We start from the raw sequence: 15,000 nt of genomic DNA on the forward strand, positions 1-15,000 counted from the left end.
TTTTTGTAGAAATATTATGTTTAAATAAGAGAGAGTATCGAGCGAGAAGATTTACATAACAAGAGGTAACTCGGTCTCTATTGTGTGTTGGGTCAAAAGAGGAGGAGGAGGGGGGGGGGGAGGATGAGGAGGAGGAGGAAGAGGAGGAAGAGGAGGTGGGGGAGGAAGGTGGGTTTGACCTTGCGAAGAGTAACTGACCTAACGTAATGGAAAGAGGAGGAGGAGGAGGAGGAGGAGGGAAAAGAAACGAGTATCGAAGAAAACGAAGTGGGAGAAGAGAGTGGAAGCAGAAAGAGAAGGAGAAGGAGGAGGAGGAGGAGAAGAGGAGGAGGAGGGGAGGAACAGGAAGAGGAGGAAGAGGAAAAGAGGAGGAAGAAGAGTCGAAGGAGGGATATAAAGAAGAAAAGGGAAAACCATGGACTTAAAAATATGCAAAACACGACATTTTATCATTCTTATTCGAGAGAGAGAAAGAGCGCACGTTCATTCCCCAACTACACACAAGTTCCTCTGGGCGAGTTAAGCGGCGGGGATCGAAGGGACAAGTTAGCAAGTAAAGGTGAGGACGGGACGACACTCTGCCAAGGCTTTTAAGAAACTAGTTAAGGGATTATTGTTGCCGCTCTCCAGGTGCAGGCAGGTGACAGAGGAGGAGGAGGAGGAGGAGGAGGAGGAGGAGGAAATAGAAATGAATATCAAAGAAAATAAAGTGGGAGAAATAAGGGAAAGTAAGAAGAGAAGGATAAGAAAGAGAACTATTAAGATGATGATGATGACGATGATGATAATAATGATGATGAGGATATAGAAGCGAGTATCAAACAACGCTAAGTGAAAGAAGGGAGAGAATTAAAAGAAAGAGGAGGGAGAGGAGGAAAATGAGTAAGAAAGGAGGAGGAGGAAGAGGAGGAAAATGAGTAAGAAAGGAGGAGGAGGAAGAGGAGGAAGTGCAGAAGAGAAAGAACTGAAAATGAAAAAGGTGAGGATAATGGAAGGAAAGAAAGGGAGAGAGAATGAAAGAAAAGGCAGGATAACGATACTTCTTGAACGTATATATCATCATTATCGATAAAAATTCTCTCTCTCTCTCTCTCTCTCTCTCTCTCTCTCTCTCTCTCTCTCTCTCTCTCTCTCTCTCTCTCTCTCTCTCTCTCTCTCTCTCTCTCTCTCTCTCTCTCTCTCTCTCTGTTTAAAGAGCTTATGGTCCAAAATCTGTTCCCTCAGATTACGCTCCTCTCTTCCTCTCCCACCCCCCTTTCCCTCTCCTCCCCTCCTCCCTCTCCCTCTCACTTCCTCTATCTCCTCCCCTTCTCTCTCTCTCTCTCTCTCTCTCTCTCTCTCTCTCTCTCTCTCTCTCTCTCTCTCTCTCTCTCTCTCTCTCTCTCTCTCTCTCTCTCTCTCTCTTTTCCTTCCCTCTTTTCTTCCTTCCCTTCCCCACTTTATCACCCTTCCTAACCTCTCCCTTCCCTTCCCCCATCCTCTCTTCCGTTATCACTCTATTCTTCATTTAAGTATCCATACACCCACACACACGCCTCCGCGGTGCAGTGGTTAGCGACCCTGAATACGAATCTGCGGGTCTGGGTTCGAATCCCGGCCTGGGCAGTCGGCGTACACCCCACCCAGCTGTTCATCCTTCCTTTCGGGATGGTCGGTAAATGGGCACCTGGGGAAACCTGGGGAAGCTAAACTGTGGTAACCAGGTAACTGTTCTCTCCCACCAAAGTCACAAAGGGCCAACGGGACGGAGATGAGCACAGCCGCCAAGAGCAGCTATAGCATATACTCCCATCTTTACCGTACCTATTAATATACATGAGCTTACCTTCACCCATATACACGTGCTTACTCTTACCCTTTATCTTGCCATTTAAACTCTCATACACACGTGCTCACCTTTACCCTCATCCCGTTATCCTCCTATTTACACCCACATACACGCGTGCTCACCTTCAGTTTGAACAGCTTGTGATCGACCACCTGGCCCACCACGTTCTTGCAGTCCCTCACGTAGTGTTCGGGCGCCAGCATGTGAACGTACCACACCCAATGCACGTCCGAGGGCGGGGCCAGGATCTTCTCCGTGCAGTTCGCCGCCAGAGGGAGCCACAGCATCTCGTACCTGGAGTAGCAAAGGTGAGTAAAATTAGAGGTGAGGTGAGGTGAGGCAGAGTAGGGTAAGGAAAGGGAAGATAAGGTAGAGTAAGTCAAGAAAAGGTAAAGGAAAGATAAAGTAAAGTTGGGTAAGATAAGAAAAGGTTAAGGAAATATAAGGTAAAGTAAGGTAAGGTAAGAAAAGGTAAAGGAAAGATAAAGTAAAGTTGGGTAAGATAAGAAAAGGTTAAGGAAATATAAGGTAAAGTAAGGTAAGGTAAGAAAAGATAAAGGAAACATAAGGTAAAGTAAGGTAAGGTAAGAAAAGGTTAAGGAAAAATAAGGTAAAGTAAGGTAAGGTAAGCAAAGGTAAAAGGAAAGATAAAGTAAAGTAGGGTAAGGTAATGTAGGGGTAATGTAAGGTAATGAAGGTAGGGTAAGGTAAGGAAGAGTAAGGTGAGGTGAGGTGAGGTGAGTTGAGGTGAGGTGAGGTAAGGTAAGGAAAGGTAAGGTAAGGTAATGTTAGTTAAGTTATGATTATGGAGGAAAAGGTGATAAAACGTAAGGTAAAGGTAAATGATTAGGTAAGGATAAGAACAGGTAAGCATCTCGCACCTGTGGGCGTAATGGTGTTGGTGTTCGTAATAAAGGTGATGTAGGGTATGGAAAGGTAAGGTTATGTAATGCAAGAAATGGTGATAAAACCTAAGATAAAAAGAGATAAGAGGGGAAGGTAAGACGCAGCCACATCATCTCGTACCTATGTGGGGAAAGGTGGTGGTGTTGCAATTAAGGCATGATAAATACAGGTAAGTTAATTTAAGTTAATGGAAAAACAGGTAAGATTACGTAAGGTATAGTAAGGTTAGGTAAGGTATGAAAACGCAAGGTAAGGTTAGATTAGGGAAGGTAGAGGTGAGGTTAAATATAATGAGATAAAGGTAAAATAAGATGAGGTAGGGTAAAAAATAAGTAAGATTAAACGAGGTAAGGTAAGGTAGTTGAGGAAAGGTAAAGTAGGGTTAGGCAAGGAAAGGTAACATAAGGTAAGGTAAGGTAAAGTTAGGTATGGTAAGGTAAACTAAGGTAAGGTGAGGTAGAGTATGGGTAGATATTGAAGGTAAGGTTAGGTAAGGTAAAGTAAGGTAAGCTAAGGTCAGGTAATGTTAGGTAAGGTAGGAATAGGGAAGGTAGAATAAGGTAAGTTTGTGAAGTAAAGGTAAAATAATTACTCTTTAGGGTAAGGTTAGACAAGGTGAGGCTTGGTAATGGCAGTGCAGGTGATCAGGTGTTTGCTAATGAGGTGACGTGATGGAGGACAGGTGATATGGTTCGTAATTAAGCTGTATTAAGACTAGAACAGGTGGGCACGTGTGAAGGTAGATGATGTTAATTTTTTACTTTTTTTATTTTACCTTAACATATCTTACCTTACTTTACCTTTACCTTATCCAACTTGACCTCACCTTTACCTCTCATAACCTAACCTAATTTATGAAGAGAGTGAAGATTAGGTCAGGAGTGGATATGAGAGGAAAGGTGAGAGGAAGTAATTAGTGTGCAGGTGAGCATTGAATAACGTTATGTAATTAAGTTCTGAGGGATGAAATGATGTTAGTTGATATTAGGTTACGAGCTGGATGGTGATGTGGTTAGTGAGTCTGTTAATGAGGTGAGGTGAGGTGAGGTGAGGTTGGATGAGGTAGTGAGGTGATATGAGTTGAGGTGAGGTCACTGTGTTAACGTGCAATGAATGGTGTATGTGTGTGTGTGGGTGGGGGGGGGGAGGGGAGACAGAGTGAGGGGGTGTGGGGGGTGGTAAGGGGTAATGGAGAAAGGCAAGCCAGTGACCATCAAAAAGAATTGCCTCGTCAGTCTGATTCACTCAATGTTACTACTTTTGGTTCAGACCCTCGTGTGCGTGTGTGTGTGTGTGTGTGTGTGTGTGTGTGTGTGTGTGTGTGTGTGTGTGTGTGTCTGTGTGTGTGTGTGTGTGTGCGCACGAGATAAAGAGAGAGAGAAGAGAAAGGAAGAGAAGAGAAGGAATGAGTTGAGAAAGTAAAAAGACTATCGAAGGGCAAGAAGAAGCAGAAAGGAAAACAAAAAGAAATGAAAAACGAAACAAGGAAACGATGAAAACAAAAGTAAACACACACACACACACACACACACACACACACACACACACACACACACACACACACACTTAAACAAACACATACGCAAACAACACTAACGCAATAGCAGCAACACAGCAGCAACACAATCCCTACAGGCCGTTCCAGCACCTTGGCGCACACCTGGGCCGGACAGGTAACGAGGCAAGTGTGTGGGAGGCGGCAGGTGTTCACTGTGTTACCTACGCTTCCGCTCCTCGTCCTGGCCGCCTTAATTACGTCGCGGCCTGATAAAGTTTAGCGAAGGAAATGGCGGGAATATCTACAAAGTGCTGGTGATGGTAATACTTTTTTTAACTGTGTTGGTAATAGTGGCGGTGGTGGTGGTGGTTGTGGTGGTGGTTGTGGTGTGTGTGTGTGTGTGTGTGTGTGTGTGTGTGTGTGTGTGTGTGTGTGTGTGTGTGTGTGTGTGTAATTAAAGTCTACGGCATCCTACTCTCATTCGATCTTTAATAACGAGGATGTGCCTGGATATTAGGGTAAAAGATGAGGCTTCCGGTATTAAAGTCTGCGGCCATGCTGTTTCCTTGCGCTCTTTAATGAGGAAGTGTCTGCGGTGTTAGAGTCAGAGACGAGGCTTCCGCGCATTAAAGTCTGACGTGGTGCTGCGAATGAGTATGTTGGAGTGACAGTCCAGGCTAGAAGGTCAAATGTACTTCCCGTGGCGAGCTATACAGTTATGATCTTCGGTACGGAGAAAGTGTCTGTATATTTGTTTATTTTCTTGCATCAAAGGAGGCGGCTGAAGGGCAAAACAATCATTGGAAAGCCCTCAAGGTACGGATCATGCAAACAGCGGTACAGTAGTGTTTCCAGAAGGGCAATCAGCTTAGACTAGTAAAGTCTTTTGATTCTCCCTCCTGAAAGTATTCACGTCACATGAAGGAGAAATACCAACAAAGGAAAGCTTTTCAGATTTTACCGGTGGAAGGGAGAATATATTAAAGATAACAGTCATGTCTACGTAGCTTTAATAATTATGTTGGGTGCGTGAGGATGTGTATTCGAGCGAGTGGTAAACATAATATTTTGTACGAAGTGTTTTTAACCCTATGTAATGAACTCATAACATTGTCGAGTAAAAAAAAAGAACATTGAAATATATGAACTGACTTGCCACCATATTCATCATAATCTTTGTAAGACTCGAAATACTAACAGAGGTAGAGCGTAATCGCCAGCAGACTGTATTTACTCTAATGGCCTAAATAGCTCTATCTAAACATTGCAAATATCTAATCTTTTTTAAATTGGGAGGCAGGAGGTGGAGGGAAAGAAGCCGAACGAACGGCGGAGAGAAATAGGAGGAAAACTGTTAGAAAAAGAAGTGTTTAGATTTATTCGCCTTCATACAAAAGCAATAAACTTATAATCAAAAGTAACTAGACATCGAAAGCTTTCGATAGAGTCTGGCACAAGTCTTTGCTTTCTAAACTGCCCTCTTTCGGATTCTATCCCTCTCTCTGTTCCTTTCTCTCCAGTTTCCTTTCCAGCTGTTCTATTTCTGCTGTGGTAGACGGTCACTTTTCTTCCCCTAAACCTATCAACAGTGGTGTTCCACAGGGCTCTGTCCTATCACCCACTCTCTTCCTGTTATTCATCAATGATCTTCTTTCCATAAGAAACTGTCCTATCCGCTGACGACTCCACTCTGCATTATTCAACTTCTTTCAACAGAATATCCTCTCAGCAGGAGTTACAAGAGTCCAGACTGGAGGCCTCAAACCTTGCTATCATTTACGATTGGGGTAAAAGGAACCTTGTGTCCTTCAATGCCTCAAAAACCCAATTTCTCCACCTATCAACTCGACACAATCTTCCAAACACCTATCCCCTATTCTTTGACAACACTCAGCTGTCACCTTCTTCAACACTAAACATCCTCGGTCTATCCTTAACCCAAAATCTTAACTGGAAACTTCATATCTCTTCTCTCACTAAATCAGCTTCCTCGAGGTTGGGCGTTCTTATCGTCTCCGCCAGTTCTCCCCCGCAGAGTTGCTATCCATATACAGGGGCCTTGTCCGCCCTCGTATGGAGTATGCATCTCACGTGTGGGGGGGCTCCACTCACACAGCTCTTCTGGACAGAATGGAGGCTAAGGCTCTTCATCTCATCAGCTCTCCTCCTTTTACTGATAGTCTTCTACCTCTTAAATTCCGCCGCCATGTTGCCTCTCATTCTATCTTCTATCGATATTTTCATGCTGACTGCTCTTCTGAACTTGCTGACTGCATGCCTCCCGCCCTTCCGTGGCCCCGCTGCACTCGACTGTCCATTCTACCTCATTCCTATACTGTCCAAACCCTTGATGCAAGAGTTAACCAGCATCTTCACTCTTTCATCCCTTACACTGGTAAACTCTGGAACAGCCTTCCTTCGTCTGCATTTCCTCATACCTATGACTTGACCTCTTTCAAGAAGAGAGTATCCGACAACACCTGAATATGACCTCTCTTTCTCTTTGGCCTTACTCTACCTATGACTGACCCTCCTCAAGAAGAGAGTATCAAGACAACTCTCCACCTGAAATATGACCTCTCTTTTGGCCACTCTTTACTTTTGTCTGTTGTGGGAGCGGTGAGTAGCAGGCTTTTTTTCTACACTTTTTTGTGCCCCTGAACACCCTAAGGAAAAACAACAGCTGCTAAATCAATAGAAAAGAGACGATACCATATCCAGTCGCTGCAAAGGTATAAACGCGAAAGTAGGGCCGCGCATAAGTGAGAGAAGAGCGTGTTCGCGCCACAATTCAGTTATACTCTTTGGCGAGGCTCCGCGAAGCACCTGCGTTACGATAATAAGCAATAATTGTCAACGTAATATTAATAACTGTCACGGGTACACGCCTCTCTCTCTCTCTCTCTCTCTCTCTCTCTCTCTCTCTCTCTCTCTCTCTCTCTCTCTCTCTCTCTCTCTCTCTCTCTCTCTCTCTCTCTCTCTCTCTCTCTCTCTCTCTCTCTCTCTCTCTCTCTCTCTCTCTCTCTCTCTCTCTCCCTCTCTCGTCATCCTCAAACTTTGCTTAGCACTAGTTAGACCTCATCTCTATTATGCAGTTCAGTTCTGGTCCCCCTACTATAGAATGGATATCAAGATGTTAGAATCTGTACAGAGGAGGATGACGAAGATGATTCAGGGGGTGAGAAACTTGCCTTATGAAGACAGGCTGAAGCATTTAAATCTACACTCTCTAGAAAGGCGAAGGTTGCGAGGAGACTTAATCGAAGTCTATAAATGGATGAAGGGCTTTAATAAAGGGGATGTCAATAAGATTTTGATAGTAAAAGAGCCAGGTAGGACGCGTGGCAATGGTTTTAAGTTAGACAAATTCAGGTTCAACAAAGACATAGGCAAGAATTGGTTCACCAATAGAGTGGTGGACGAATGGAACAGGTTTGGGAGCCATGTTATGGGTGCCAATACCATAGACACATTCAAGAAGAGGTTTGATAAAGCCATGGATGGTGAGGTAAGGTGGGATTGAGTGTACAGGAGCTGCCTTGTATAGGCCAACCGGCCTCTTGCAGACTCCTTACGTTCTTATGTTTTTACTTTGTCTATGCATTTTCTTCTATTCCTACGTCTTCTCTTCATTTTTGCATTATTTACTCTCTCTCTCTCTCTCTCTCTCTCTCTCTCTCTCTCTCTCTCTCTCTCTCTCTCTCTCTCTCTCTCTCTCTCTCTCTCTCTCTCTCTCTCTCTCTCTCTCTCTCTCTCTCTCTCTCTCTCTCTCTCTCTCTCTCTCTCTCTCTCTCTCTCTCTCTCTCTCTCTCTCTCTCTCTCTCTCTCTCTCTCTCTCCGGCCTGTGTGTAGGAATTAAGTCTTCGCTACATCGCTTAATTACGCCGATCTTTAGTTGGGAGGCTCCGGGAGTGTGAATATTCGCCGCTCCAACTTGATACTCGCGAGCACCGAGGCGTGATTAAACTCCCTCACTCGTGCTCTTAAACTAACGCACATGATCCACCTGACAGACCTGCTCGGGGAAAGTAAAAAGAAAATAATAAATAAAAAAAAACGTGGAGCGATCGTATTTTCCTGTCAAGTATTCCGCGAAGTATAAAAAACGAGGGTGGAAAAATCTACATAATCGAGGTGTTTTTTATGTAATTATCCCAGACGAGGCGTGAAAGGAGATTTAATTGGCTGTTAGACGGTTACATTTTAATTATCTAGTGCAAAGGAATGTTGAAAAAAGACTAATTATTTCCTTGTGCCGCTTGAAGTCTCGTCGTCTATTGTGCAAAATGAGAAAAAGATGACTGGGGAAAGAACTCTTAATCCTCTTTACAATGATGACTTTTAAGTATATGGGAAAAGAGAAAAGGAGAATAGGAAATGAAGCTGATACTCTCTTTTATCGCCTGAAGAAAAAGAGGAAAAGATGACTGGGGAAAGAACTCTTAATCCTCTTTACAATGATGACTTTTAAGTATATGGGAAAAGAGAAAAGGAGAATAGGAAATGAAGCTGATACTCTCTTTTATCGCCTGTAGAAAAAGAGGAAAAGATGACTGGGGAAAGAACTCCTAATCCTCTTTACAATGATGACTCTTTTTAAATATATGGGAAAAGAGAAAAGCAGAATAGGTAATGAATCTGATACTCTCTTTTATCGTCTATAGAAAAAGAGAAAAGGAGAGTAGGTAATGAAGCTGATACTCTCTTTTACCGTCTATAGAAAAAAGGGAAAAGGAGATTCCGTAATGAAGCTGATACTCTCTTTTATCGTCTATAGAAAAAGAGTAAAGGAGAGTAGGAAATGAAGCTGATACTCTCTTTTATCGTCTATAGAAAAAGAGTAAAGGAGAGTAGGTAATGAAGGTGATACTCTCTTTTATCGTCTATAGAAAAAAGAGTAGAGGTAATGAGACGGTTTGGTCATCTCTTTTAATGTCTGTAAAAAAAGAGAAAACAGGAATAGATAAAGAAAAGGTTTGATTAATCTTTTACCATCTATAGGAAAAACAGAGGAAGGGAGACTAGATGAAGCTAATATAGAAAAAAATGGAAGAGGTAATGAGACGATTTAGTCATCTCTTTTAATGTCTGTAAAAAAAGAGAAAACAGGAGTAGCTAAAGAAAAGGTTTGATTAATATTTTACCATCTATAGGAAAAAAGAGGAAGGGAGACTAGATGAGGCTATTCGATCATCTCTTAAAAGGATTACATTTTTTCCCGTCTATGTGGAAAAAACGGAAACAAATCGCTCGTCTTTCTCCCGGACAACATTTTCTTTTGTCAACCATAGGAATTAAGAAAACTGGCAGAGTAAAGAAACTCCATAATCATCGTCATTTTCTTTGCTGTTTTTTTCATTATCAACACTAACAGAAAAAACGGGAAGAATAAAAAGAAACTCAATGACAGGCTTTTGCAGTTTCTTTTACACTATAGATATAGTAAAAGAAAAAAAAGGAATAAGGAAACTCAACAACCATCACCATCAATTTTACAGCTTTCGGTATCTGTATTAAAAAAAGGCTAAGAAAAATACATAAAGACAACGATATAGTCCACTTAATGATACTCCACCTTTGAGAGAGAGTGGAAAACGATGGTGAATGACGCACACACACACACACACACACACACACACACACACACACACACACACACACACACACACACACACACACACACACACACCTGTACAACTAATTAGGACATTTTCAAACAATAGATTCATTTTCCACACAGCCGTCCGCCGCTCAAAGAAACGGTTAATTATACCGCCGACTTCTTTTCATATTTGTGGCGAATGAAAAAAGTATTAATCTCGTGGGGCGGTTCGTGTGTGTGTGTGTGTGTGTGTGTGTGTGTGTGTGTGTGTGTGTGTGTGTGTGTGTGTGTATATATATATATATATATATATATATATATATATATATATATATATATATATATATATATATATATATATATATATATATATAGAGAGAGAGAGAGAGAGAGAGAGAGAGAGAGAGAGAGAGAGAGAGAGAGAGAGAGAGAGAGAGAGAGAGTCGCAGTGTAGGCAAATAAAAGACAGACAGCAAGAGACAGACAAATAGACAAGAAGACAGACAGGCAAACAAGTAGATAGACAGAGAGACAGACAGGACAGACAGAATGACGGACAGCCAGGGAGAGAGAGAGAGAGAGAGAGAGAGAGAGAGAGAGATGAAGAATCCCCAACTATTACCGCCAATAATTAAGAGTATTGAATCAACTTCGGGGATGAAAGGAGGAGGAAAAGGGAGGAGTAAGTGGATGAAAGTGGAGAGAAAAGGAGGAGGGAAAAGTCGGGTTGAAAAGGAAGTGAAGCAAGGAAAGGAGAGATTAAAACTGACAGGCAAGGACGAGATAAATGGGGTGAGAGAATTATAGAGGACTAAACGATTGGAGGGAGGTGGAAAAGACAAAGATGAGGAAAAGGAAAAGAAGAGGGAGAAGTGGAGGATGAAACGGGGGAGGAAGACGGAAAAAGAGAGAAGGGATTTATTAACTTTTCCCCTTCCATCGACATCCCCTTTTCTTTCCTCCCTCCCTTTCCTCTCATTCCCCTTTCCCCCTCATTCCTCCACAACTTCTCTTCATAAACGTTCTACAATCCTTCTCTTCCTTCCCTTCCCATTGGTTGTCTTCTTCCATTTCCTTTTCTTTCTGCTATTTTCCCTTCCTTTCCTTTCCTCTCCTTTCTCTTCCCTTCCCTATCGTTTCCTTTCCCGTCCTTCACCCTTCCAGTTTTTTTTCCTTCTCCTACTATCCCTCTTTTTCATCTTTTCTAATCCCTTCCCTTCCCTTCCTTTCCTTTCCGCTCCTTTCTTTTCCTCTCCCTTGCCATTCACCCATATTCTTTCTTTCCCGTTACCCCATCTCTTCATTCTTCCAGCCCTCACTCACTTCCCTCTAAATCCCTTTCCGCTGACTCATTTTTTCTTTCCTCACTGCATAGGTCATACTCCCCTTTCATCTCACAGACCTTTATTCTTCCTTTCCTCTTTCACCATCTATTCATTCTCCTATCCCTTTCCCATTTCCTTTTAAACCCGTTGCCCTCTTCCCAGTTCTTCCTGTTTTCATACCTCATTCAGTTTTTAACCTTCGTGCACTTCCATTTTTGTGGTGTCCCTTTCTTTATCTCTCACCTATTTCCTCATACTCCCTTTTATCCCTTCACTTCTTCTTTCACCTCTTCATACCTCACACAGCTTTCTCACCCTCCTCGCTTTCTCACTCTTTCTTCTTCTCTTCCCTTTCCTTCACCTCCTTATTTACTCCTCCTCAACCGTCCTCTCCTCCAGTCTCCCACATCCCTTATCCTTCCTTTCTCTCCTTTATCAATCCTTCCTTTCCCTCAACTACATATCTCACACCAACCTCTTCCTTCTAAACCTTTTTTCTTATCATCTCTTTTTTTTCCCCTTCTCCTTCCATTTCACAGCTGTCACATCTTACTCTCCCTTTTCCTTTTTATATCCCCTTTCAGATCTTCCTATTCTTTCATATCATTTAATATCCGTAACATCCCTTTCTTTCCCTTTTCCTTTTTTCTCACTTATTCTCCTTAAGCAATCTTCCTCTCCTCTCTTATATCTGTCACACCCTTTCTTCCATCTTCCCCTTTTTCTCTTTGATCATCCCTTAAACATTTTCCTTTCCCTCATAGTATACCTCAATCAAATCCCTTTCTTCAATTCTTCTTTTTTCCCTTCATCTTTCCTCACATCATATCACAAACACACCCTTTCTCTCCCCTTCTCCCTTTCTAACCTCATAACACACACTAATTTCTCTCCCTCTTCATCTTCTCTCCCCTTTCCCTTTCTGACCTTCATCTCCCTCTCATATCACACCCCAGACACCCTTTCTCTCTCCCTCTTCCCCTTCTCTCTCATTCTCACCTATTACACACCTCCTAAATCCCCTTAACAGCCTTCAACACACCTGCCGAGCCAGCCTAACACCGCCTAAGCACACCTCCAATTAGCGGGACAGGTGGAGCGGCAGGTGGGGGGACAGGCAAGGTTGTGCACGGATAACTTTCAATCAATTTCCACAAGAGTTAATTGATTTTGTTGTCAAGGTTGATTCTCCTTTTCCTAAACACTGGATATAGTACCTTAAGAACATGCAATAGTTACTCCTCTTATTCTTCTTCCTCTTTCTCTTCCTCCTCCTAATTATCGACCGATCAGTCTAACGTCAATCGCGTGCAAAATTTTGGAGACGATCATTCGTGGAAAATGGTAATTCTTTTTTAAGATAAGACTCATTAAGGATTCGCAACATGGTTTTCGAAACAAACGTTCCTGTTTGACTAATCTTCTCGATTTTTTCAACTACATCTTTAATGTGTTCGATGAAAGACAATCAGTACACATTGTATATTTGGATTTTCAGAAAGCATTTGACAAAGTCCCCCACAACCGCCTCCTTAGTAAATTGCAAGCTCACGGTATAACTGGTAAAATTCATAAATGGCTCAAAGACTGGCTTACCGACCGTAAACAGAGAGTTGTTGTGAATGGTATATCTTCTGACTGGCGAGATGTCAAAAGCATGATGTCTGTGGAACACCGCTTTTGACATCTCGCCAGTCACACGGTCGGTGTTTCAGTCTTTGAGCCATTTATGAATTTTACCAGTTAAACGTTTGTTTCGAAAACCATGTTGCGAATCCTTAATTAGTCTTATCTTAAAAAAGAATTACCATTTTTCCACGAATGATCGTCTCAAAAATTTTGCACGCCATTGACGTTAGACTGTTCTGTTTTTAGTGTACGTAAATGACATTGACGAGGGGCTATCGTGTAAAATATCGAAATTTGCAGACGACACAAAAATAGCCAGCAGAGTCACTACGACAACGGATAAAGAACACTTCCAAGCTGATCTCGAACGTTTAAGCAGTTGGGCACGAACATGGCAAATGAATTTCAATATTGAAAAGTGCAAGGTTATGCATATCGGAATCAACAACGATCGTATTCATTATCAAATTAACGGAGTGCGACTTTCTGAAGCCAGCAAAGAAAAAGATTTTGGAGTAATAATTTCGAACGATCTTAAACCGAGTCAACATTGCACAGAAGTAGTAACAACTAACAACAAACTGATTGGATTTATTGGTCGTACATTTGAACACAAATCAAAAAATTAATATTGACACTGTACCGTTCGTTACTTCGCCCACATCTTGAGTATTGCGTTCAGTTTTGGTCTCCCTATTACAGAAAAGATATAGATAAACTCGAGAGGGTGCAGCGTCGAGCTGCTAAAATGATCCCTTGACTGCGAAACAAACCGTACGAAGACAAACTTGAAGAACTGAACTTATTCAGCTTTCAAAGCGCAGGCTAAGAGGTGACCTTAAATAAGTGTTTAAAATTTTGATGGGATTCGATAACGTTTATGTTCATGATTATTTCACAGTCTCTCAATCAAGTGTAACAAGAAACAATGGATACAAAATAACGAGGAAGCGTTTCAACTCAAATGAATCAAAACACTTCTTCTTCAACCGTGTCATCAATGTATGGAATGATTTGCCTTAAAACGTCGTCGAAAGCGAAACTATTTGCACGTTCAAAAACCGACTAGACAAATATTTAGAAGCTAACCCGAACACCCGCTATTTTGCTCCGGTCTAACAGAAAGTAGTGTTAGCTTAGTTGTCGTGTATGATCTTCCTTCTGTCCATGTAAAATTCCATTGTAGTTTTTCTATACTACATGGTATTCTTCCTTTTCGTGCCAGCCTCGGCTGGAGGGACTGGTGGGAGGGGAGGAGCCTTCACCTTTGCTGTTCTGTGTCTCTGACTCGTAGATTAGAGTAGATGGTAGCAACAACAAACAGCCTAGTTAGGACCAAGAGGTCTGTTGCTGTTTGCCTTTCCTTTGTACTTCTTTGTACTCCTTCTCATTTAGCTAACTCTGAATAGAGAACCTTTTATATTTACTCTTCCTCCTCTTCTTTTTCCTCTTCCTTGCTTTTCCCAACTTTTCCTATTCTGTAATCTTTCTCTTATTTTACTCTTCCCTTTGTTTCCCTTCTCGTTCTCTCTACCTCTGACTCCCTTCGCCTCCCTTTCCACCCTTTCATTTCCTTTCTCCCACTTTTAATTTCCTTTTACCTCCTTCTCTTAAGTCCATCACGCCCTCCCCCACCCTCGATCAAATTCCTTCCCTTAACATTGTATCTCAACACATCTCATCCCTTCACTCTCCTTCCCCTCCACTTCCATCCAATACCTTCCTATATTTCCCTTCGTTTACTTCCTTTCACCTCTCTTCCCTTTTCCTTCAGTTATCTTGCCTTCATTCCTCCTTCCATTCCTTTCTTTTCCAACCCTTTCCCTTCCAATCCAGCCTCTTCTATTCCTTTCCTTTCCCTGTCCTTTACTTCCCGTTCCTCTAGCCACTCAACTTCTCTTCATAAACGTCCTACAATCCTTTTTTGCCTTCCCTTCCAATTGGTTATCTTACTTTCATTTCCTTTTCTTTCTGCTATTTTCCCTTCCTTTCCTTTCCTTTCCCTTCTGTTCCCTATCCTTTCCTTTCCCGTCCTCCACACTTTCAGTTTTTCCTCCTCCTCCTACCATCCCTCTTTTCCATCTTTTCTAATCCTTTCCCTTCTCTTCCTTTCCTTTCCGCTCCTTTCCTTTACTTTCCCTTCCCTTCCCTTTCCTATCCTTTCCCGTCCTCCAGTCTTTCAGTTTTTCTCCTCCTCCTACCATCCTCTTTT

General features: G+C 42.2%; 1 protein-coding gene across 2 annotated transcripts in view; it reads right to left on the bottom strand.

Moving 5' to 3' along the window:
* LOC126997949 (uncharacterized) overlaps window positions 1–15,000 on the bottom strand; it is a 155,839-nt gene that overhangs the window by 123,462 nt on the left and 17,377 nt on the right. For both annotated transcript variants that reach the window (XM_050859205.1, XM_050859206.1), the window contains exon 2: window positions 1,951–2,122. In XM_050859205.1, coding sequence (XP_050715162.1) covers window positions 1,951–2,122 — 172 coding nt within the window. The remainder of the gene's footprint in view (window positions 1–1,950; window positions 2,123–15,000) is intronic.

This window comes from Eriocheir sinensis, chromosome 13 (genome assembly GCF_024679095.1).
Source record: "Eriocheir sinensis breed Jianghai 21 chromosome 13, ASM2467909v1, whole genome shotgun sequence".
Lineage (NCBI taxonomy): Eukaryota > Metazoa > Arthropoda > Malacostraca > Decapoda > Varunidae > Eriocheir > Eriocheir sinensis.